The 25,888-nt window shown below is 46.8% G+C and overlaps 1 protein-coding gene across 2 annotated transcripts in view; it reads right to left on the bottom strand.

Annotated features, from left to right (window-relative positions):
• Positions 1-25,888, bottom strand: part of ST14 (ST14 transmembrane serine protease matriptase) — a 264,383-nt gene that overhangs the window by 47,347 nt on the left and 191,148 nt on the right. For both annotated transcript variants that reach the window (XM_085647218.1, XM_085647219.1), the window contains exons 11-13: positions 6,834-6,964; positions 6,055-6,159; positions 510-620 (exon numbers count right to left, since the gene is read on the bottom strand). In XM_085647218.1, the coding sequence (XP_085503344.1) occupies positions 510-620; positions 6,055-6,159; positions 6,834-6,964 (347 nt within the window). The remainder of the gene's footprint in view (positions 1-509; positions 621-6,054; positions 6,160-6,833; positions 6,965-25,888) is intronic.

Below are 25,888 nucleotides of genomic sequence, written 5' to 3'. Positions count from 1 at the left end.
TGACCAGGGAGTCACAGGAGACTGCAAGGTGGCATCCTCAAAGCAGAACATCCTCAAAGCATAACATTCTAAGTGCTTAATTTGCTTACCCACTCATTGTTCTTATATATTTATCTAGCTATATGTTAAGCACAGCCATTACTATTTTATTATAGAGTGCTTTATATAGAACAATTAACATGAGATGTGTGCACATAAGTTATGTAATAGGAACGATGAAGATCAGGAGTAAACATGGTGTTTTGTTAATCACTGCAGAACACTTTAGAGGAATACTATACAAACACAATTTTAAAAAATCATTAGTAAACAAGCGTAATGGGTGACAGACTCCATTCAGTGGCATAGTCAAGAAATACAGTTTGACAGTAGATGTATAAATGAAGGACATAAGCAGTTATCAGAAACTCCTCCAACTCTCTCCATTGGTACCCTTTGTCACTGCACAATTATGGCTAAAGAAGAGTGAGAGAGCGGGAAACTATCCAGCACAGCTTTTGTCAACTTACGGCATTCTAGTTCATCACTGTCATCTCCACAGTCGTTTACTCCATCACACTTCCAGTAACGTGGTTTACACAACTTGCTTGTCGTGCACCGAAACTGATCAGCAGTGCATGCTGTGGGAAGAGCCAAAACAGAGCAGTAATACATTTATTTTCAGTGCAAACAGCTCTTAGGTACGCTTGTTTATTAAATGGCACAATCAGTGTATCTAATGACTGATGGGAATGTAACCAGCAAACTGCAAAAGCCATCAGAACCCTATAAACCAGTTAAAGCTTGCAGACATGCTGGAATCCTTCAGTAAGAGCAACCAGTTTTTTCCAGCACGATTTCTATGTAAAAATAAAACTTGTCACCTACTCTTCTACAGGAATTACGGAAACGGGAAAAGTAAAACATTATATATTTTCCAAATGTAGGCAAATCCTTATGTATTGACACTGCTTGAAATGCTCGGAACAGTGGTTTTTCCTCAATGCTCATGTTGCTCTACTACATGTTGTTTAATGTGGTAGTAAATGCGAAAATATCAATACAGTTTAGAACATGTAAGGAAACCATTCACCTAATTTGCCCTACAATGCTGATGCAGACTTAGTTTTGAAATTATTAAGGGAATTATTTTTTTAATACTCAAAATAAAACCTTTTATGGAACCATACAAAACATGCTTAAACGTTTAATTACCCAAGCTCATTTTAAAGCCAATGTTTTATGTTTTAATTAGAAGGTAACATAAATAACATTTTAACTAGATTTGTGTCAAACAAACCAATTTATCAATCAAATGTACACATAAGAAACCAAGCTTTGCTTTCTCAACTTTTGATCTTGGTAAGCAGGCTAGGAAACCCAAGCAATCGGTTGGCAAACATTTCACCCAGTCCTTTAAATCACAGATTGCTAAAAAAAGATTATCTTCCGTACTAACTCTAAAGCCCAGCCAAAAGAAATAAAAGTATATGTTTGTATGCCACACCTTGTAGATGATGTTGGTGGTGATAACTTTGTTAAAGACAGCAACTTCATAAATAAGGTATCATACGTATTTGAAGACAACAACTAGTAAAACATAAGAAAACTTTCTGCAAATGTTTTCTAACGCTGAAAATGCAAATACAGAATGTCCACTGAGTAGGAGAGTAGGATCTGCTTCACATGGGTACCCCCACTGCTAATCAGGACCACAGCCTAGCTGCTTCCTCTCTAAAATGGTTTCCATGTACATTAGGTACATATCTAATTGGATTCTGGAGTGCCTTATAAGCCCCTTAAATATGGTATACTATGTACCTAGGGCCTAGGTACCTCAGAGGCCTACCAGGGGCTGCATCATGTATTATGCCACCCCTGGGAAGCACTCCAAAATGACACCACAGGTCTGCTACCGCAACCTGGGTAAGGGTGTGCTTGCAACCCTTACTGTGGTATAGGCTACCTATATCACTTTCTTATACAGACACATATAAACCCATAAGCCACTCCTTTGGCAGGTCTTGACAATCCTGAAGGCAGAGTGCTTGGTTTTATGTGAGAGGGTGCCCAAGCATGAGCTGAGCCCCTCTGCAGCATTCGGAAATACTTACTTATGGATTTTCTGTGATACAGCCATACCATATACTCTTAAGTGCATTATAACCTCACGGTAAATGCTAACTTTGGAATGGCTGCATCGAAACATGTCGTGTTTGGTGTCAAACGCTTTGGAATACTACCCCCCCCCCCCCCCGCCAGTCCTGGCGGCGGGGGTAGCAGTCCACCCTTCTAAAGGGAGAGACATGTTCACACTGGCTAAATCCGATTAAAAGTTTCCAAAGCCCTGGCATCACAAAATGGATGCCACAGACACGGGTCTGGCCTCCTGCTGCTGAGGAAAACTCCAGCAGGGGAGGCCTGGACAATAGGTTTCCTGTCACAGGGAGGTGTAACCACCTCCCCAGACAGGCAGATGTGTATTGGGGCAGGGTGGGTGCATTCAGAGAATGCTTTTGAGACACTGCCTGGGGCACACAAGGTGTCCCTGTGCATAGCCCAGTTCAAACGGGTTGCAGGGGCACTCAGCCCCTGCTCTGGTGCGGAATTGGACAAAGGGGAAGGGGTGTAACCACCCCAGGTCCACCCATAGGTGGGGCCTTAGAGTTAGTCCATCCCCTAAACTTAGTATAAGTATAGGAATCCAGTCCCTAGGACTTTAGATTACCTTGGACGAACCTCTGCAACATATATCCTGAACCTTCGACTTTCTATCACGACTAGAAGACGGAGGAAATCTCCCTTTGGGTCAAGGAGTGACTCCCCTGCTTGGCAGGCACCAAAGAAGCAACTGACCGGTCTGCAATTCTGAAGCTCCCGCCCGACTCCAAAGTCTCTGCATCCCCAGAGGTGGATTTCCAGACTTCCGAGGCTACCCTGAGTCCACAGCAAAGCTGAGGCCCGTGGCCATCGTGGGTGACGTGGAACCGTGTCCCCTGGACACCGTGAACTTTTGCAGCAACACTACCTTCCTGGTCATCCTCGAAGTCGTGCTTTGGGTTCCGAGTAGCCCCAGCCTTGAGCACCTCCTGCACTGAAGATTGTTGGCCTCCACTCCACGAGTGACCCGTGGGCCAACTTCAAGTGCGACCGCTCGAGGCTCCTTCGCGATCACTAGCCCGTTGGCTAGCAGGTCCCCACGAAGGCAACTCCTCTTCTTCTTGGGTTTTTCTGGTTGCCCCAGACTTGCCCTTACTTACCTTCACTGGGTGAGTCCATCAGACCTTGCTGGTCTGCACCGCAGTCCTTTCTCTGCATTCCTGTGACTTGCTGTTGCCAAGGCTTGTTGGGTTCTTTCTGGTCGCCGACACCGCAGCACTCAACAGACTTCGGGGGACAGCTCGAATCCGGCTCGTGGACTTCGTCGACGCCTCCTGGACCTCGTGGCTGAAGAGTCAAGACACCCTAAAGCACCCAACATCTGTGGGCATTGGTCCATCCTACCCTAGGTCACTGGCAAGTGACCCAGACTCTGTCCCCTCTGCTTTCAGGTTCCTTAAATCCTAGATCCAGGCTTGGATCTCTTCGGACACTTCTCTTCACGGCAGCAGCAGTTCTTTGCAGGCTTCCATTAGAATCGAGGACGCGACCCAACACCAAAAGACACCTATGCACCCGGCTTCCCTGGGTGTGGTAATTCGAGTTCTCTGGTGCTCTCGTGGGTGCTAGCCCTAGAACTACCTAAGTCCAAAAGGGTTTGGTCCTGACTCGATTAGAAGTGTCCCTAATCTTTAAAATTCCAACCGCGACATTCCCCATAGAAGATAATAGGAACCTGCGGTTGTGTTTTCACACTGCATACGGCTCCCATGGGTCCCCTGTGTCACTACCTTGGGTGGTTCCTTGGGGTCCCAGCGATTCTAGAGGCAATAGGCCTAGTGCCTATTCCAGTATATGGTTTGGTACGCCCCTAGGGCCCAAACGTGTATTTGCACTTTTACAGATGCTTAAACACTTGTAACTAAAGTACTTCGAACCCCAGTCTCATAAAGAGACTAGAGGCGTGTGTGTTATCTTAAATACATTTATTTTAAATATATACCTGGTGTGGTTGTCTTTTCATTTGATCATTCAATATATTATAGACTGGTAAAACAAGCTGCTTTACATTCCTTCAAGACTTAGCCTGAAGGCTGCTCTCCATAGCTACCACTAGGATAGCTTTCATATAAGGTGGTCTTTAACCTATCACCAATAAGGGGTTGTTTGGACTGATACAAGGTGCCCACTAGAACTAGTGGACAGCATCTATCAGGCCACCTTCTCACACACACTATAAATCTGCAAATTTTAATGTAGGTCTTCAACTACACAAATGGAAACTACATTGCTCCCAGAAGTCAAAGGGCTTGGGCCAGGTAACATTTCCACTAGTGCCTGACGACATTTGCTCCAACCAAGGAAAAAACATAGTTTGTGCTTACAAACCAATGAAGAAAAAATGGGTGGTGTTTAGGAGCAATGAGAGTGTCATTAAATCACTAAGTCCAACTTTGGCTTGTACTAATAGATCTACATAGTTAGTATTTCTTACACCAGAGTCTGCACAGTGTTGGTACAACTCACAGTGGGAAACTATCAATGCTTCACAGTCACCTTACCCAACACTTGCTAACACTCAAACTTAGAACAACAAAACAAAAAGGAGTTCCTTCTTTTTTTGGCTTGGCACACACGGTGCATATACCACAAACATACAAATACAACATACTGAGAGTACATCTTACACTGGGGCACTTACTGTGATGGAGTTAACCATCCACAGGAGCACTTGACTCTTACATGCAAAACTCACATTCCTGTCAGTGTAGCATACCCACAGCTGTACAATCATTGGATCCGTTGCTAGAGTCTTAGAGTCAAACAGTTGTATGATTAACAAGAGAATACTCTTGATTTTCCACAGTCATATGCAAAATTGAAAAAACTTCTACTGTTATTACTGTCATTAGGTTACATTTAGTATATAAAATCTATGTTGTGGGCACCAATGGGAATTATTTCAATGGACAGTACTCTTAGTAACCTTCCTCACTGTCCCGGTCTGCAATTTCCAAAATTTACAATAAATCCGTCCCTCTTATTTCTACTAAGGTCAAGGACACAGGAAAGCAAATTCAGTGATCCTTAACCATTTAAAGTATGGGGGATCTTCTCTTTTTCCACAAACCATAAGGGACTGTTGTTCACACACCCATACAGTGTGCATGTTCAGGCCGATTGTAGGGACTATGGTGAGAACATATCAGAGGTCGTCACGGGGTTCCAGCAGTGGTGGTCTTGCAGCAGCTGCCAAATTTTGATCAAAAAGTGAGGTAGGTAAGGCCTGCCGTTCCTGGCCTACACCCTCTCCTCGTTCGGACATGTAAATATTTTGGGGTACATCACGTTAGTTTTTTAACAAATTAAGCATTATTTACACTTGAAAGCTCATATTAATACACCAACAATATATTTCATTTAATTGTAAACCACTGGCTTGCGACACATATGTATCACAGATGACTGTGTTAAGGGCAATTTTTCAGGTAACCAATCTTCTGACCGCTGCTCTTGGTGTCACACTGTAAAAATAGCCAAAGAGTTAGCACCCTCACGGTTTACGCATAAATAATGCTGGATAAATACCTCTTTATAGGAAGTATTACACTGGCATTTTCTGACCATTAAACAGTACGCATCATCTTTTATTCTACCACAAAAAATGTTTCGCAGCCAAGCAGTGGGGGCACAAAACACAGGTGAACTACCATAATTGCGTAACTTGACATCCACTTTACACAATATAAAATTCATCAAGTTTCTTCGCTTCAGATTATTGCCACGTACTTAAATTCTTTGTTCAAAGTCCATGCACGTAAAATAGAGAAACTGTTGCAATTAAGTGCCATTTCTCTCAGTCACAAATTATGGACCAGAAGACACGGGCATCAAACTCTAGGCCACATCAGGTTATAGACATTTAAGTGCGCAAGTGCAGATTGAAGATTTTAAAGAGAAGTAACATGGACTTACTGCATTCCTGTTCATCACTGAAGTCACCACAGTCGTTCCACCCGTCACACTGCAGCTCTTTGTTTATACATCGCCCGCTCTTACATGCAAACTGCTGAGGGCATGCTTAAGGTAATGAGAAAAGAAATGCACAAGTGAGTGTGAAACTTTACCAAGTGTCTCAAAATTCATCAGAGGAAGTTACAGATTATAAATCAAAAAACTATGAGCCAAATAGTGTCAGAAAAAATGCCAAATATTTTGGAATAAGAGCTTCAGCCATAAATCCTAATTGTCAGCTTTGAAACAAATATTCTTGTGTGTCAATGTGAATAGGAGTCGTGCTTACAGAAAACGGCGCACTGGCAAGTGCACAAATGTCATCAGAAACAATATCAATGTAACGGTTTCATAAAGTCATCAGATATACTCTCACAGGGCAGGAGTCTAAGACTTTTGCAGGTGTTTGTGACCTAGCCACTGCACAGTAGTACATATACTCTTCAAACTCACATTTTTGTTTTTTCGTCACTCATGGTGATATACAACAGTAACTTCTGGGCATGTTCCAGAAGGTGAACTACTGCCTATGATCTTTTAGGCTACCATGATAGCTGTACAACCAAGGAAATAGATCTAAACCAGTGGACCTTTGCACCTAAACAATCCTGGGCATATCACAGGTCATTGAACCTTTTTCACTTCTCTTCGCAGTACTGGAGAGAACTTAAAGTAGGCTAACACCCACCACTCAAGCACTATGCAAAGCAAATGTACGTTTCCTTTTATTATCAACTTACGGTCGCTAGGCTCATAGGACAGGTACTCTGCTGAGAAGCCCGTGTCTGTGTATGATTTGTCAGAGTGTAGACGTATAGTAATTTTGTTACTGTTGCTGGACACCACAAATTGAGAACGCTCCCCACAGTACCTGTCACAGAACACAACAGAGGCAGTTAGGGAAAGTGACAACAGATATAACAGACAAGTAAACCAGATGCATTGTTCCAGATACAATTGTAAGAACTGAGAAAAGGTTATGTAAGCAGATGGTATAGAATGGAGTGAACTAGCTCGAGACGGTTTTCATTGTGTGGACAATAATGTCAACCCATACTATGAGACCCAACTTTAATTGGCCACTTTCAAGCATACCTGGTGTTGTTGCAGGGCTTTCTGCACTTATATCTAGTATGCCTTTTTATTGCGGGCATTAAAAATGAGAGTTCTCTATATTTATTTTGTTTGAAAAATGTGTTGTGCTATGATTTACCCACACACGAACATGCAAAAAAAACAAACAAAAAAACACAACTGGAAGCGTGTAAGAGTCACTAGAGTGCTGTTTTTTATTTTACCATACGAAAGCCTCTCACTTTAGTTGGTGCGTTTGAATGAGAGTTTCTAAATATGTTTTTGGTTTTTTTTTAATACTAACATGCAAATATTCATGCCCCTCACCATTCTTACTACATGTCAAAGGGAGAACCGTACAGCTTATCCTGAACTAGAAAGTAAAATACTGCATTCCGGTAGTGTTAGTTCCGCTAAACAAGCAGAATGTATGTTCATCACTGCCCTCGTCACGAAGAGGGGCCTGACTTCGCTCTAAGCACAAGGCTTGTCATAAATGTATTTTTAATTTTTGTGTCCTTAGCACATTTCTGCAAATTAGGTCAATAGTAAGAATGTCCTGCTTCATCCAGATATGGCTGAGTTAAGGAAGAGGAACAGCCCTGTTGGGCATGGCCTTCCTAGGGGAATTCCTTGAAACGTTTTGCTTTTTCTACTTCTAGTCTTTGCTTACTCTGTTACCCTAGCACTCGAGGCACCTTCCGGCTGTACTGCAGTGGGAAGGTACAAGCACCCTGACTTAACAGGTGGGGAAAAGGATGCCAACGTGATTGAGTAGGTGTCATCTCTGGGAGTGCCATGTAGAAAAGGTACACCACATACCCAGGGCAGGTACGGCACTGGCGAGAAGTGGGACGCGGCGGGACTCAACTGCCAGTCATGTATCCTGCTTAGGTTGGCTTCTCATACTCATGAGTCATTACTGAGGGGGCATCCCATATTGCCAGAGCGGCTCTAGGGTGCATCCTGAGGTGTGAAGCTTGCGGTAGGTGAGTGGCCGGGCATGGACATGTCACTGCCCGAGAAGGTTAGACTCCCCAGGTGGGTTCTCCCTACCTCAGAGGTACAGTCACTCGGTGGGACCCCTCTCGGGCTGCAGAGGCCCCGGTTGTGGCATTAGGGCCTGGGGCACTTCCCCTCTATAGGTGCAGTGTGAAAGTGCACGCCCCTTCTTAATCATGGTAGGAGGGGGAGCTTACCTGTTGGGGTGAAACAGATCACCCGCCTGCCATTCAGTGGCAGCTAGTAGGGATTGGAGGCAGGGGGAGGTGGAGTAGAAAATAAAAACAATTAAGAAAAAGAGAAGAAAACTTACCTGCTGGTCACATCACCAGCCACCACCTCTTCTTGTCGCAGGAAGCAACCGGACTCCCAGGCTCCCTAAGCCAATAGCAACGCTGCAATGCAGCGTTGTGATTGGTCCGAGTGCTGTGGTTCGGTGCTCAGAGGGGTACAGGGAGCCCGACTTCCCCACCAGGCTGTATAATGCATGCAAAGTGCGCATAATGTTTGGCCGGCCCAAGACAGCCGGTCAAATATTCATGCCCACTTTGAGTGTGCTCACCTCCTCTCCCCTGGCCCCTGCTCTGGCCAGCCTCACCCCTCCACACACCTAGCAACGAAAACAAAAAATTATAACATTTCGTATTATCATTTTTTTTTTCCTCTTCAAGCAGTGGGGAGGCCTTGCTGCCATTGCAAGCAAGGTGCACGCTGGCACCACTGATGTGCTGAGCATGTGTCCGGTCTCCCATTGCAGGTCAGTCAGCGCACTGAACCCAATGTGAGACATGGTTCCCGGGCCTGCCACTGCAGGCCAGTGTGTGCATTAGCTCTAATTAGTGGCAGTCAGGTTCTGGGCACTTTCCCCACTGTGAAATACAGTGTAAAAGTGTGTGCACCCTTCATACTCATGCTAGGAAGCAGTGCAGGCATGGTGTTCTCAGCCATGTGTAGGGCCTGATACTGCAGCCCAGTGTGTGCGTGGGCCCCAATGATGGGCTTCACAGGCGTCCGACCAGCCCTTGCAGGCCAGACTAAGCACAGAACAGTGCTTAACCTGGGGCAGCTCTGCCATTGTGGGCCTGCCTGAGTGCACTGGCACAGCTGGTAATTGGAGGCCGGTGCTAGGCTTTCCATTGCAGGCCGCTGTGCGCACTGGCCTCAACGATGGGCTTCACTTGCGTCTGACCTGCCCATGCAGGTCAAACCGCGCATGGGCACGGAGGACGATTCTCAACATGGGGCAGGTCACCCAGTGTGGGCTTGCCGGCGCTCACATATGCCACTGGAACGTGTAGGCTGGTGTCGGGCATGCCATTGCAGACATGTGTGCGCAATTGCACCAATCGTGTTTTTGAACAGGGTCCAACCTAGCACGACAGGTGTGGAATTGCACCATTGTGCACGTATTGGGCTGGTCTTTCGAAACCACTGGCCATCCTTAGGGTACTCTTCACTCAGAGTGGAAGGTGAAGGGGTCAGTCGGGTACACTGGTGCGTACCCTGCTCAGGTAGTGGGGAATACCCATGCGTGTTTCCCTACCTATGAGATTTGCTCTTCCCATAGGTTAGCATGAGGAAGTGGTTGACAGTACTTCAATCTGCAATAGTTGATTTCAGTGACGCAGCCTCATGATTTTAAGTATAAAATGATTCGTAATGCCAAACTCTTTCCAGTGGTAAAGGTGGACTTGGTAGTATAACTTGCTTAGAAAGTCCTCTTATAGAAACATGAGCTTTTCTATGCTCTAAAACTGTGTGCGACATGGTGCTTGGCGCCAGTCAACATCGGAGGCCGGGGGAGCAAATCTGGACATTCCCCAGCGACAGCCATAAACCATTGGGCATGCAACTAGAATGGCTGACCTCTGCCATTTGCAGGCCTAGCGGAATGGATGGGAGGATGAGGTTGCAACACGGCCTCTGGAGCCAGATCATGGCCCCCATAAAGATAAGAGTCTGCATTCCGCTGGCTCATGTCAAACAGAACAGAAATTTAGGGACCCATCTGTGGTTCAAAGGGATACCATTTGAACCTCCCCTAACTTCAAAGGACCCCTACAATATAATAACTGGTGCCACCCTTGCAAAGGAGAGATCCACTTGTGGGGAGGCAGGACCGGAGAACCTGGATGGCGTGGTGCACACTGCCAGACGAATCTGTTGCGCACATGGAGGAATAGTGCAATTGAAAGGAACCCCGTGCCCTTCTTGAATAGTGGCTGGGCTGGGCTGACTCCTGCTGAAGTTTGGTGCCCTGATGTGGGCTCACAAGGGCCAGTCGGCTTGCCTCCTGTTCTCTCTAAGATCTCAGGGACATCAAAGATGTTCCATGAGGGACACACACCATCTACCGGTGACTTCTGCAGAGCAGTGCCTCTGAAATGCCCACATTGGCAGCTGAATTCCAATGGACAGCATGAACCTGGAACTGAGAATCGTGCCTGGAGACCGGAGTGCCTAGTGCGAAGCCCTTGAAGTACTACTCGCATCTAGGATGAGTGGACCCTGTACTGCAGGGACCTTAACACACATGAGCGTCTTGTAGGTGGTGAGCGGATTCATAGCTATCTGCTTCGTCGATCGTGCCTCATTTCTCCTGTGCAAAACGTCAACTGCATGCTCATTGCCAGCGGTGTCCGATTTACAGGTTGTGACCCACGGAGGTGGTGGCTTACCTGCGTCAGTGCCTCATTCTACCTCGTGAGGTACTGTTGAACTTGCACCTGTATGTGTGACCAGAATCGCCTAGTGCAATCTACATGAACTTGCACAGCACAGAGTGCCTTATTTCCAAGGAGGTACGGAATTTGTGATCTGAAGTGTCTGGTGCGACTCATCTCTTTAGACCTTGTGCCCAGGGCCAGCTTTAGCACTGGTGGCGCCCCGTGCGACAATGTTTGTTGGCGCCCCCCAATGACAACATCTGCCATGGATTCCCTCTCTACCACCATTTAACAGTGCTCCTCAAGTCTCTATAACCACTCTCTCTCAGACTGATTTAGTTTTATAGCGACACTCATAACAGTGTAGTGCTTAATTCACACACACATTGGCACAAGAGTGTACATCAGTGTATAGGAAATGTTACATAAGACAGAGGACTACAAGGTGTAGGAGTCATATGTCACCTATGCTGATGGGCAGTATAGTTTAAGAGTCCTTGGTCTGGAAAAGCACAAATTCAGAATTTAAAACGTATCATTGCTAGGAGTATTCTTTAATAATAAAAATTGATTGCTGCTAACCAAATGAAAGCTTTTTGCAAGTTTAGTTTAATGAAAGACAGTGCAAAAAGACATAGCGCTAATACATATCTTGTAGTTTGCATGCAGCTCTTTGATGACAGTTAATAGCTCAATATGCTATATTAGAATTTTAACTTACAAACTGTAACAAAAGTAACAAAGGATCCCTGGGACACAAGCAGTAACCTACTGACCTATTTACATTATGCGTACTTTGTGATCTGCATGGTACACATTCTTTGCTATAGGCACATTAACCCACTGCGCTACCTTAGGATGAGTTAAAACTTCCACTAGACAAACCTACGATCTCTCCAGCGTGAACATTAATCACTGGAATGATCTTGAAGTTTTTATTGATGGCTGAAAATTGCTGGACACATGGAACGCAGCAGCAGGTGCTTTTAAAATGAAAATATGCTTGCAAACTGGGCGCCCCCACCCCAAGTCAGCACCCGGTGCGGTGGCACCGATCGCACCGCCCTAGAGCCGACCCTGCTTGTGCCTGGATTGCATAGGCGCAACCCTGATCAACGTGTACTGGACGGGGTGCCTCTTCAGACCGAGAAATACCCCCCTGTGTTTTTCCCCCCATTCACAGCTTATTCCCTTCGTGGTCACTTCACGGTGGACCAACTGCATTCTCCCCACCTGGCCCCTTCAGACGACTTCTTTGCACTAGGTAGGAGTGAGAGTGATTGACTTGGCTGGAGGAATGCTTCAGAGAAAGTTCGGGAGCAGGTCAAGAGACTGGCTGACCCCCATGTGCTTTGCAGAACTGGGCTGGTGCCCCAACGGACCCCTTTTTGTAACCAAGTCTGGTCCTCAGCCTGCTTCTGCTTTTCAACCTGTTGAACTTCCTGAGTGATGCCAAAACCCCCTCGTTTACATCTATCCCCTAATTATTTTTGCTACCTATCCCCAACTGCTTTCCTGGGACCCAGACTAAGTGTGACTTTGGCAGCTTGCAGCCCAGTATTCGGAGGGCGGGCTGGTAATCTTCCATCTGGGGGGTATAGAGTGCAGGAAGACTGGGAGTCACGGGGTCTGCATTGTGTTGACCATAGACCTGATGGATATCACTTGCACCGCATTAGGGTGCTGTGTGTGTGAGAGAGTGTCCTGTACTGACCCGGCTGGTACTTGTGGCACCAAGTAGCAGGGGGGAGAGAGTGTGTGCAGACAGAGCGAGAGAGAGAGATTATATTTTTCCAAGAGTACTTGCATGCAACATTAGCTTTCCCTGCACAGCCTGGCCCATAGTGCTGCTAAAAAGTAATATAATTTCCTGCATTTGCATCTTTGCATGACGTTGTGACCGAGGGTGCCCCTAAAACTATGTGATATTGAATTATAAGAATTGTGGGGGTGAGTCTGGGGTGACAACGTGTTGCACCGCATAAGGGTGCTGTGGGGTTAGAATAGGAATTGTCCCATGTGTGCATGCCTTCTCAACACAATTGGGCCCAGTACTGACAGAATTATTATCAAGTATGATTTAGGCCCAGAAATAAGATATTCCCTTTGCATTGCTTAATGTGTGTGTTGAATACAAGGCAAATGCTACTTACCAGTATGCATCTGTTCTTGGCATGTAGAGCTGCAGATCTACACACTGTGCATAGATCCCCATCTGGTGTTGGGCCGGATGTTTGCAGTTGTTTTTCCTCTTGGAAAGTCTTTGGAAGTCACGAGGTATGCGGCGACTCCTTTGGATCGTATTGCTCATGGGCTTCGGCTCCATCCTCAGATTGTTTTTGGCCAGCAGGGAAATTATGGAGCGTAGTAATAAGCAGTGAAGATGCCCATGTGTGCTATTTCTATACAAGACAAACTGGAACAGATAAAGGTAGCCGGGGAGGTGGGTGGGCGTGTGTAGATCTGCAGCTCTACATGCCAAGAACAGATGCATACTGGTAAGCAGCATTTGCCGTTCGAGGCATATGAGCTGCAGATTACACACTGTGCATAGATTATATAGCAGTACTTGTTCCTAGCGGCGACCACCAGTATCTGTTGCAGTGGTTTGAAACAGTGTTTTGAGTACAGCCTGGCCTACACTTGCTTGTTGCTTAGTTTGTACATCTACACAATAGTGTTTAGTGAAAGTGTGCGGTGTAGACCATGTAGCTGCTTTGCAGAGATCATCTAAGGGGATGTTCCCTAAGAATGCCATGGAAGCCCCTATCTTATGTGTAGAGTGGGCTTTAGGGGGAACAAATAGCGTTCGTTTTGCTTTGTGGTAGCAAATCTGTATGCATTTGACAATCCACCTAGCTATCCCAGATTTGGAAATGGGGTTGCCTTTGTGTGGTGGTGAGAAAGACACGAACAGTTGTTTGGTCTTAAGAAAGGGTTGTGTTCTCTCGATGTAATAGAGTAAGGCTCGTTTGACATCTAATGTGTGAAGAGCTCTTTCTGCAACAGTCTGTGGCTGCGAGAAAAATACGGGTAGTTCCACAGATTGGTTTAGGTGAAAGGGATAAATGACTTTAGGGAGGAATTTTGGATTAGTGCGGAGAACAACCCTGTTATGGTGCATTTGCAGAAAAGCTTCTTGAATGGTGGGTGCTTGTATCTCACTGACCCTTCTGAGGAAAGTGATGGCTACAAGAAAGGCAGTTTCCATGTTAGGAATTGAAGTTCACATTTGTGTAGAGGTTCAAAGGGAGGCCCCATTAGTCTCGTGAGAACGATATTTAGGTTCCACACAGGTGAGGGTGGCACTCTGGGGGGAATTATTCTTTTGAGGCCTTCCATGAAGGCTTTTATGGCAGGTACTCTAAAGAGTGATAGATGTTGCCTGTTTTGCAGATAAGCTGCTATGGCTGCAAGGTGCAGTCTAATAGACTTGTACGCTAGATTGCATCTTTGTAGGTGCAGTAAATAGCCTATGATGTGTTGCATGGACACATCTAGGGGATTGAAGTTATTGTGGTGACAATAGATCACAAAGCGTTTCCACTTGGCTGCTTAGCAAGCTCTAGTGGTAGGTCGTCTAGCCTCTCTAATGATGTTCATACAGTCTGGGGGGAGATTTAGTTAACCGAATTGTAGGATTTCAGGAGCCAGATCGCAAGGTTGAGCTGAGCTGGGTCCGGGTGCCTGATCTCTCCATGGTTCTGGGTTAAGAGGCGTGGAGAGAGGTGTAACTTTTGGTGCAGTACTACAGATAGTTCCAGCACTGTGGTGTACCACGGTTGTCTGGCCCAAGTTGGAGCTACTAGGATGAGAATGAGGGAGTGTTGTAGTTTGCGCACCACTAATGGAATGAGTGGGAGAGGCGGAAAAGCGTACGCAAATTTGCCTGACCAGTTCATCCATATCGCATTGCCTTTGGACAATGGGTGTGGATACCTGGCGGCGAAGCTTGGGCATTTGGCGTTTTGGTGGGTGGCGAAGAGGTCTATCTGTGGATGCCCCCACATTTGAAAGTACGGGTGAAGAACTTGCGGATGCAGTTCCCACTCGTGGATCTGTTGTGTTTGTCTGCTCAGCAGATCTGCCATAGTGTTTTGGACTCCTGGGACATGTTGGGCAAGGAGAAAGACTTTTTGGGGTATGGCCCATCTCCATATGCTCTGTGCTAGCTGAGAGAGCTGCGGAGTGCTTGTGCCTCCTTGTTTTTGTATATAGTACATGGCTGTCATGTTGTCCGTGCGGACTAGGACTGCCTTGCCTGAGATCTGTGTTTGAAAGGATTTTAGGGCTAAGAATATGGCTAGTAACTCCAGATGGTTGATGTGGAGTAACTTTTGTTGAGGTGTCCACCTGCCCTGCATAGGGTGATGTAGTAGGTGAGCTCCCCAGCCGGAGAGCGATGAGTCTACTGTCAGTACTATCTGAGGAACCGGGTCCAGGAACGGTCGCCCTTTGGAAAGATTTTTGGTGGTCCACCACTGCAGAGAGCGATGGGCACGACTGTCCAACACCAAATCTGTTAATTGACCCTGGGCCTGGTTCCATTGGCGCGCTAGGCACTCTTGGAGAGAACGCATTTGGAGTCTTGCGTGAGGTACTATGAAGATGCAAGAGGCCATCATTCGTATTAGTTGCATGAACACTCGAGCTGGAAGAGTGTGTTCCGGCTGAAATTTGGCACATAGAGCTTAAATGCTTGCTATCCTGGCAGGACTGGGGTAGGCTAGCGCTTTTGAGGTGTCTATGGTGGCACCGAGGTATTGTTTTACGTGGGACGGTTGCAGATGGGACTTTGTGTGGTTTACTGTGAAGCCCAGTTCGTGAAGTAGCTGGATAGTGGCATGAGTGTGTTGTACACACTGGTTGTATGAGCTGGCTTTTATTAGCCAGTCGTCTCGGTATGGGAAGACGTGGATGTGTGGTCTTCGCAGGAGTGCTGCCACTACTGCTAGGCACTTGGTAAATACTCGCGGTGCTGTGGTGACTCCGAATGGGAGCACTTTGAATTAATAGTGTTGACCGTCCACTACAAACCTGAGAAACTTTGTGAGCCTTGTGAACGGAAATGTGGAAATATGCATCCTTGATGTCTAGGGTGGCAAGGAAGTCGTTTTGGAAGAGCAGGGGAAGTACCTGCTGGAGTGTGATTTAGGGGTCTGAGGTCCAGGATGGGCCGCAGAGTGTCATCCCTTTTTGGTATGAGAAAATATAGGGAGTAAACTCCCATATTTTGTTGGTGGGCAAGAACTAGTTCTATTGCACTCTTGTAGGAGGGAGATTACCTCCTGCTTTAGAAGTGACAAATGTTCTTGTGACATTGGGCGTTGTTTGGGTGGAATGTTTGGGAAGTAGATGTTAGTTTGAGGCAGTAGCCTGACCAAATTATCTGTGTTACCCATTTGTCTGAAGTGATAGTAGTCCAGACAGGAAGGAAATTGTGGAGTCTGCCCCCGACTGGAGTGGAATGCTCTGGGGGGGAGTGGAGGGAAGTCATTGGGCAGGGGTGGAGGCAGAGCGGGAGGTGTTAGGTTTGCCTATGCCTTTATTGTTGTTACCCCTGTAGCCGCCTCTCTGGTAACCCCTAGTGAAGGTGGATTGGGTAGGGGCTTTATAGGAAGTGGAGGCGCTGTTTGAGGAGTAGCCTCTGGAGGGGCTTCGAAAGGAAGAGCGGCGAAAGGAGCGTGCGACAGTAAGACATAGACTTTGCCGTATCGGTGTCCTTTTTCATTTTTCCTAGGGCAACGTCAAAGTTTGGGCCAAACAGATGTTCCTGGTCAAAGGGGTGGTTCAGGATTGAAGCCTGCACCTCGGGTTTGAAACCTGAAATACGTAGCCAGGCATGCCTACGGAGGAGGACGCTGGTGTTAATTGCCCTAGAGGTGGTGTCAGCAACATCTAAGGCGCAGCGAATGGAGGTGTTGGTAATCATTTTACCCTCCTGGATTAGCTCGATGGCTCTATTCTTGTATTTGTCAGAGAGGTGTTGCATTATGGCTTCTAGTTCGTCATAATGTGCCCTGTCATATCTTGCCAAAAGCGCTTGTGTGTTTGCGATGCGCCATATGTTGGCCGCCTGGATGCAGTGCGCTTGCCAGAGGTGTCTAGGAGTTTGGACTCCTTATCAGGTGGTGGTGCTTCGCCTGATGCCTGGGAGTTTGCACGTTTTCTTGCAGTGGAGACTACCAGGGAGTATAGTGGTGCAGGCCCTCTCATGTAGGTGGGGTCTGTAGGGGCTGCCTTATACTTCTTCTCGATGCGAGGGTTGATGACTCTGGCCCTGACCAGGTCTTTAAAGACCTCCAGCGCATGCTTGATAACCCCTTTAAGCATGGGCAAGATGGAAGTGGTCTTGTGTCAAAGGTATCTAGAAGGAAGTCCTCCTACACGGGGTCTGTATGGAGATAGACTCCGTGGTAGTGTGCAGCCCTATGGAGTAGTTGGTTAAACCCCATTGTGTCTTCAGGGGGAGACGGTCTTGAAGAGTAAAGGTCGACCTGCGGGACGTTAGGGACGTCTGGTATGTTGTAGTCGTCCCATGGATCTGGGGAGCCTGTAGGAGTGGGGTCCCCTTTGGGCTGGTCATGGGCCCGTCCCCTGTGTCATCATAGACATCGTCATCATCCTCATCCGGAGAGGGTGTGGGGGAATGATGAGGTGGGGGAGGCGGAGGAGGAAGAGGTGAAGGTATTCTCAAAGGGGAGGTAGCAAAGTCTCTTCTCTTTGGAGGTGAAGCTGGGGCAGGCTTGTCCAGCGGTCTCTTTGATGCTGAGCATCAAATGTCCAGTTTTAGGGTCTTTGACAAGTGTCTTTGTAGTGGATCGGGCCGAAATATTTCCTCTGTGAGTGGCCGATCAGTTGGGGCCGAAGGTGTCGGAGCCGTAGGTTTTAGTCTTGGAGTCGGCATCGGTTCGTTGTTTTGAACTGTGCGGCTTAGAAATGTCCGGTTATTTCCCCGGCTGCGAGATGCCTTTCGGTTTGGAGGTGTGTGTTTCGAGGGCCTTTGGTTTTTTGCTCGGCTCCGGGGATGGTGTCACAGAGGAGCTACTGCCAGTTTTCGACGGCGAGTGCTTCGGTGTGGAGCTCGGCGCGGAGGAGGAGGCCATTTTTTTTTTCTTGGCACCGGTGCGGAGGAGTGTTTATCGGCACCGAAGGCAGGCTGGCTTGAGCCCGAGCCGCCAGAAGGCTTGGAGGGCTTCTTAACCGGGCCCGAAAGCGGGGTATGGAAGCAGTGTCTTTGGTCGTGCCTAGGCCCGAGGGCGAAGGAGTGACCGAAGCCTTTTTTGGTGCCGTCGGGGGTGGGGGTCGATGTTAGTACTCACGCCCCTCTGTGCTGGAGTGATGTCCTCGACATCGGAGTTGTCTGCTTCGGAGGCGCTGACGAGGCCCTCTTTGGTGTGCTGCTCTTCTGGGACATCGACGCCTTCACCGAAGATGTCATCGGGGATTGCTGTCGACGAGTGTGCCATGGTTCTCCTCACCCTTCGGTCCCGAATGGTCTTCGACAGGAAGGATTTACACGCCGGACAGTCTCGAGCCTCGTGTTCTGGGGAGAGGCAGAGGATGCACATCTCATGGAGATCGGTGTGGGGAAACTTGGACCCACATTGAGGACACTTCTTAAATGGAGTCCTTTCCATCAGCCAGGACCGGAGCTCAGGTAGGCCCGAAGTCCTTCGTCGACGACCGGAATCGAAGACTTCGAACGATGAGTCGTGTCGAGTGTTGGAGATCACGATCGAAACAATACCGCGGAAAGGGAAGGATTGCGCGTCGATTACAAGAACTGAAAATGGTTCGGAACTGGAGCGCGAAGAACACATCCGAGCCCGATGGCGGAAAAAAACAATCTGAGGATTGAGCTGAAGCCCATGTGCAATACGATCCAAAGGCGGAGTCACATACCTTGTGACTTCCAAAGACTTTCCAAGAGGAAAAACAACTGCAAACATCCGGGCCCAACACCAGATGGCGATCTATGCACAGTGTGCAATCTGCAGCTCATATGCCTCAAACACTATATTTACCTACATTATTATTATTATTATTCAGCATTTGCTAAGCGCATAGCTTCCCTGAGGCATCCCAGCGCTAGCGGCCGAACAGGAGGAGGACTGAGCGAGTTATAGGGTGGGAGGTTGATATAACCATGTTTTAAGAAGTTTTCAAAAGGGGAGAAGGCGAGGTTCTGAGCAAAGGTGAGGGGGCAGGGTGTTCCAGAGTCTTGCTACGTTGTAGGAGAAAGATCTTCTTCCACTTCTTACCCTCTGAATTTTGGGAATGGCTGCGAGGTTAAGATTAGCAGAGCGAAGACATTTCCTGGGGTGGTAAAAGGTGATGTGGGAGCTGTTGATTACTAGGCCCTTCTCCATAGGGTCGTGTGGGCTATACACAGATCTGAATTTCACCTTTTCAAGAATTGGCAACCAGTGTAGAATCCTCAGAGCTGGCTTAGCCGACTGAGTTTTAGGAATTTGGAGCAACAGCTGCGCAGCCCAGCTCTGCGCAACTTGGAGTTTCCTTATCGTTGCTTTAGGTGATCCTAGGTAAAGAGAGTTGCCAAAGTCCAGACCAGAAAGGACTTAAGCCTGGACCAGGATTCTCCTTGCCCCCATAGGAAGGAGAGGGAGGACTTTCCGAAGCAGTGTGAGGGTGCCGAAGCAAGCTCCTGCCAATTTTACTGCCTAATAATCAAATTTAAAGGAGTTGTCCAGCCAGACACTCAGGCCTTTGATCTTAGTGTTGGGGATTGGGGCAGGGCCAAGGCAGATTGGCCATGTCTCTTTAAAATCAATGCAATTACCCAAGAGCATTAGTTAAGTTTTTCCTCCATTGAGACAGAGACAGGAGTGTTCCATCCAGGTGGCCACTTTCTCCAAACAGGATTCAAGATCAGACAGGAGGTTCGGAGGATCGTTGAGAGCAATTACCAGCTGCGTATTGTCAGCATACGTGACAATCTTAATCCAATAAGGCAAAATAATATCAGAAAGTGGTCTCATGTACGCATTGAACAATGTGGGGCTCAGAGACAAGCCCTGGGGGACTTCACAGCTGAGCGATATGCTCGTAGTAGTGGACTCCCCTGAGAAGACCTGGAATGTTCTACCGCAGTGGTTCCCAAACTTTTGACTCCTGAGGACCCCCATTGAGTCTCCACTGGAAGCCGGGGACCACCAAGCAATTTGTAGGATTTAAATTTCAAACATTAAAACAGTAATTCGAAAAAAATAAACAAACGTGTGCACACAAAACAAATACTCAAATTACTAAGGATTTTAGGGGCATATTTACAAGTCCCTATCACCATGGGAACGTCACTTTTTGCGATGTTAGGGTCTTTGCCTCATTTACAAGGCAGCGTTAAGCCACTTATTGTGGCTTAACGCTGCCTTGTAAATAAGGACCCCTTTCACGCAATGCTTACCGTGAAAAAGGTGGGCAGTGGGAGTTGCAGTGGGCGTTTCACTCCAAAACCCATTGATTTTGGCGCTGACCTCTATTTACAAGGTCAGCTTAAATAGGAGACAGCACCAGAATTAAGACCATGAAAAACCTGGTCTTAACTTGGCGAAATGCATTATTTCGCCTCGTTTTTGCTTTTTCCAACGGAAAAAGCAAAACACCTTTGATTGTTTATGTTCAGGATGGTGACCCTTCCTGCACATAAACAATCTTTAATAAAATGTACGTTTTGTAACCTCCATGTGTGCTGCATTAGGCAACACACATAGAAGTGACAAAAAGGCATTACAAAATTGTTCATGTGCAGGAAGTGGGAACATAGCAGCATCAGGATAATGATAGACTGGGAATAAACATATGTTGCTAACTTTTACCATGCAGTTTGCAAGCAGCTCTTTGACAGTATATAGGACACTGTGCTAGATTACGATTTTCCCTTATGAATTGCACAGTGACAAAAGAATCTCTGTGACAAAACCAGTAACCCACTGACCTATGCACATAAAATACTGTTTTTTAAAATGCTTTGTACACGTTCTTTGCAGTAGGCATATTAACCCTCTGTGTCACATTAGATAAGTCAAAGCTGCCACTAGACAAAACTCATCTCTCTCCAGCAGGTACATTAATCACTGGCATTTTCTTGACACTTTTATAGTTGCTCGAAAACTGCTAATTTTACAAGGAACTTTGTAGTGCTTTTAAAACTGCTGCCTGCGGACCCCCTGAGAATGTGCCACGGACCCCTGGGGGTCCTCGGACCCCAGTTTGGGAAACACTGTTCTACCGTCTAAGTAAGAGCGGAGCCAGGTAATACCACCTGAGACACCAACCCTCCTAAGTCTGTTTAGGAGAATGTCAAAGTTGACCGTGTCAAATGCCGAACTTTGATCAAGTAGGATAATAGCTACTGCTCCTCCCTGATCAAGGATTTTCTTAAATTCTTCGACCATGGCAAGAAGGGCAGTTTCAGTTCCAAGTTGAGGGCGAAAACCAGCCTGGGCATAATGCAGGAGGCCATGGGTTTCTAAAAAAATTCAAAGAGGGTCGTGTTGACGTACTTTTCCAAGATCTTGGCGATCGTAGGAAGCAGAGAGATGGGATGATAACTACCCAAGTAATCTGGGTTAAGTTTGGCTTTTTGAGTAATGCCTTCACCATGGCATGTTTCCAGGGGACGGAACTAAGCCAGTGGAGATAGACTGATTGATCTCTTCCAGGATTACTGGGAGTATCACGTCTTTGGCTTTACAAAGGAAAGGGGAGAAGCCGGGTCAAGGGGTGAGGGGGGGGCTGATTTTATTTGGGGGAACATTTCTGACAAAATATCCAAATTCATAGTTGGAAGTTACTCCAATACATGCCCCATGTAAGGTGGGGGCTTGTCCGTTAGTAGAAGGTCACTAGGACATGGTGAGCTGGGGAAAAAAAATCAGCAAGTTCATTACAACGATCAGGGGAGACCTCGGAAGATATTCCGGAACTAGGAAGCTCCAGGAGGTTCTTTGCGATGCAAAAAATTTCCCTGGGAGTATTAGCTGCTGCGTTAATAGCACCTTCATAGTAGAGTGCCTGTGCTTTTTTTTATTTCTGTCTGATAGAGTTTTATAGATTCTCTGTGTTTCTGTTTACTCAGTCCATTGTAGTCTTTCCTCCATTTCCTCTCCAATCTTTTACAGGCTTGCCTAAGTGATCGAAGCTTGGGAGAGTACCATGGAGACATTTTCTCTCTCAGTTTATAGCTGGGTTTAACAGGAATAACTGTATCCAGCGAGGACTCTATCCAGTGAATGAATTTTTCTGATGCTAAAATAGGACTGGAGTCTAACTTCGGTCTTACATTTTCAAGAGCAGAGATCCACAAGTCTACTGGAAGTTTGGACCAAGGGCGGACTTTCCTGCTGATGAATTTAGTGACAGCAGGTCGAGTTGAGGGGTTCAGGGAGATGGGGATCAGAGAGTGATCCGACCAAAGCAGAGGGATAGGGTCATCCACTGACAGTTCAGCATTGTTAGTAAAGACAGGGTCTAAGGTATGGGCTTTCTTATGTGTGGGACATCTTGTGTGAAGTCTCTTCTTTGTGATGTGCAGTGTAATTACTGTGCTTGAGTGCTGTGCCTTTGCTTTACTCATTGCCTCTGACTGTCAAGCTACCAGAGGGTGAGCGCGGGTTGTACAGTGTGTGTAATCACCTGCCTTTGACGGTTGCAACGAGTTCTACCTGGCTGAGAGCATCCCTTCAGCCAACCAGAAAGTGCCAGTTCCGAAAGTCATACACCTAATTTAACAAATCCTCAAGACGTGGAAGAAAAAGAAGAAAAATAAAAAAGAACCAGGCACGGAATTTCCAGACGTTTTTAAAAGAAAAAAAAAACTTGCAAACTGGTAATTGGGTTTGGGTACCTAAAGAAACAGACATAAAACAGGCTGTAACAAGCCAGGAAGGAAAAAGGACCACAGCTTCTGTAGGTTCTGGCGGCTTGCAGAACAACGCAAGGTAAACCCTGCAAAGATCTAGAGCATCCTGGGAGGACCAGCCCAGAGAGAGATAGAAGTTTGGTGAAACCGTCTCGAAAACACAGGAAAACAAGCCTTCCAACAAAACTTCTAAATCAGTGGATCGGAAACATTTTGATGGGGGTGTGGGTGATGGCGAATGTCCGGATGTCAGTTTGGCAAACGCAGATGATTAATGAGAATGAGAATTGGATTATGAGGAAGAAGCTGATGCATTGGAAGAAGGGGAGATACCAGGTTATCAAAAATGCAAGAATACTAAAGATGTCGAAGGGGCAGAACGAGAGGGGGGGAGGGGGAGTGGGGGGGGCTCTAATGATTTTTCCAAAAGTTGTATTACAGGAAGGTGGTGCCAGAGCAAGCATACTGGACAGACGTCTGGGTTGAAGGGAATACAAGAAATAGAATATAGAAGGCAGGCATCTCCAGAAATATACAGCAACTTGATGACAGGTGAGAGTCAGTGGTCAAGCACTTGGGGGATTAGTAAAGAACACTGCAATAAAAATGAGGTTATCAGAGCCCAGTGTAGTAGATAAAAGCGTAGGTACCGAGTTGATTGTGGGGAAATCCGTGTCTAGGCAGGGGTAGAAGTGGATCCTTTCAACCTGGCTACAAAGTCTTTTACTCCAATTAATGTTAAAAAACCAAAAAATAAAAAAGTGATTTTCTGGTTGAAACTTTACCCTAAAAGGAGAATACGACAAAGTTGGAATGGGGTTTTAAAGAAGGGTTCAGACTTGGTTATCAAGGTCCAAGGGTACGTAGGTTTGCTGACTATCTCAAGCCAACCAAAGAACACCCTCATATTGTAAGACAGAAATTGGATAAGGAAGTGGCAGAAGGAAGAATGGCAGGTCCTTTCAATTACTGGCCTTTTCCTGACCTAATGATCTTACCTTTAGGGGTAATACCTAAGAAAGCAGTAGGAGAATTTTGCATGACTCACCATCTGTCGTGGCCCCAAGGCTTGTCAGTGAATGACTTTATCGCAAGAGTGGACACTGTAGTACAGTTTGAGTCAGTTGAAGTAGCCATTTCATTAATCAGAGAGAGGTGAGCCCAGGAGTTGAGCTAGCTAAAATGATAGAAAATCAGCTCTTGCTTTGCTACCAATTCATTCTTTGGACTTTCCTTACATGGCAGCTCCTCCGCTATGGCGGAGGAGCGTTGCCCCACTAAACAAAAGGAAAAATAAATTGATTACTATTGTTATTTTTCCTATACAATTCAGTGGCTCTCAGGCTGGGATAGAGGAGTAGAGAGAGGAGTGTTTTTCACTCTTGATGTGTTCAGGACTGCTGGGCCGGCCCTCTCAGGCCGCCCCAAGGAGTCCTGCGCAGTTTGCATGTCCCCCATCTGGCTGCATTACACAGCCTGGTGAGGAACATGCAAACCCTCCCAGTCCCCATCTGAGTGGAGATCCACAGCACTCAACCAACCACAACGCTGCATTGCAGCGTTGTGATTGGCTATGGGGAGGCTGGCAGGGCGGGTGCTTCCTGCTGCTGGCCGGGACTGCAGAAAGGAAGAGGACGGGATAACAGAGGAGAGGAGGCAGTCATTTTAGGTAAGTATCATTACCCCCCCCTTCTCCCCAAACACCCCCCTCAACCCCACCACCCTGGTGTGGTAGATGCCACTACTGCTTTTCTTTGTTAGGTACTCAATTTGACAATCAATTGTATGTTGATAAAGTACAGTCGATGGGCTGTGCTATTTCATGCAAGTTGTTTGAAGCATTTAGTACATGTCTGCAGTGGTGCTTCGTTTGCAGAACAGGTCACGAAGTAGTCACTCATCATTTGGTTGATTTTTTGTTTGTGGGTTCAGCAGATACCCAAGATTGTGAGAGAGCACTCCATCAGTTTGAAAATATAGCTCAGGAGTTTGGCATACCTCTGGCTCCTGAAAAAACGCAAGGGCCTTGCAGATTTGGAAGCACTCCAGCTGCATCAGCTTGTCGATCACAGCACTCATGATGGTGGCCATATATTGGACCCCATTTTCACCAACCTTATGTCAGCCAAACTGCTGCCTCCCAAGCCTATGGCGTGGACCGACCACCATCTTGTTCAGTTTCACCTTGCAATTAAGGACTCTCCGAATAAAATATCGGCGCCTGTGTCATTGAGACGCCCATGGAGCAAGTTGAACTTAGCCGAGTTTCATCGGATTCTTGGCCAACAAACTCTTGGTCCTTTCTCTGACGTAGAATCAGGCTACGATCTTTTCTGTAACTGGCTGACTGATGCGCTGGACCTTTTGATTCCAACTGCGGAGATCCAATGTCGCCGTGGTGAGCCTAGCCCTTGGTACGACGATGCACTTCGGCTCTTAAAGAAATCTTGCAAACAAGCCGAAAGAGCTTGGCGCAAATCTTATTTACTTGATAAGAAATTGGAGTACCGTGCTAAGATTAGGCTTTATCATAGAGCGGTCTGTAAAACTCGGGCCGCCTACTTTTCTCGTGCATTTAATCTTAGCACTAACCCTACTAAATTAATCTTCAGGGTCCTTAAGGATCTTACAACTAGCAGCGCTTCACTTGATGAGATCCGTTCTGCATCACACTGTGAAAACCTCGCCGCTTTTTTCATGGAAAAGGTGGCAGCTATTTATCGATCCTTCCCAGACTCACTTGCCCCTTTGGATAATGGAGTATCTCCTCCATTGACTACGCCGGCTCTTTGTTCTCTCCCTGAGCTCTCCCGGGAGGAATTTACAAAAATTGTGGCGAAGGTTAAGTCAGGCTCCCCTAGGGATCCCCTTCGTCCTGCTCAGTTTAGAGAATCTGCGTCTCTTTGCTTCTCTCCACTGCGTGACCTTGTTAATTTATCTCTAACAACTGGCTCTGTTCCTGCAAGCTGGAAAGAGGCGCAGGTGATGCCTATTTTGAAAAAACCAGCTCTGGACCCATCCAAACTGGAAAACTATCGCCCCATATCGCTTCTTCCGTGGGCGGCTAAATTGACTGAGGTACATGTCAATGCCATTCTATCTGATCATCTCCATCGCGCTGATATTCTGGACCCTACTCAGAACGGCTTCCGACCCGGCCATAGCACGG

The sequence above is a fragment of the Triturus cristatus genome, chromosome 3_2 (genome assembly GCF_964204655.1).
Source record: "Triturus cristatus chromosome 3_2, aTriCri1.1, whole genome shotgun sequence".
NCBI lineage: Eukaryota > Metazoa > Chordata > Amphibia > Caudata > Salamandridae > Triturus > Triturus cristatus.
The sequence above is the reverse complement of the archived record's forward strand: the minus strand, read 5'-3'. Positions and strand labels throughout refer to the sequence as shown.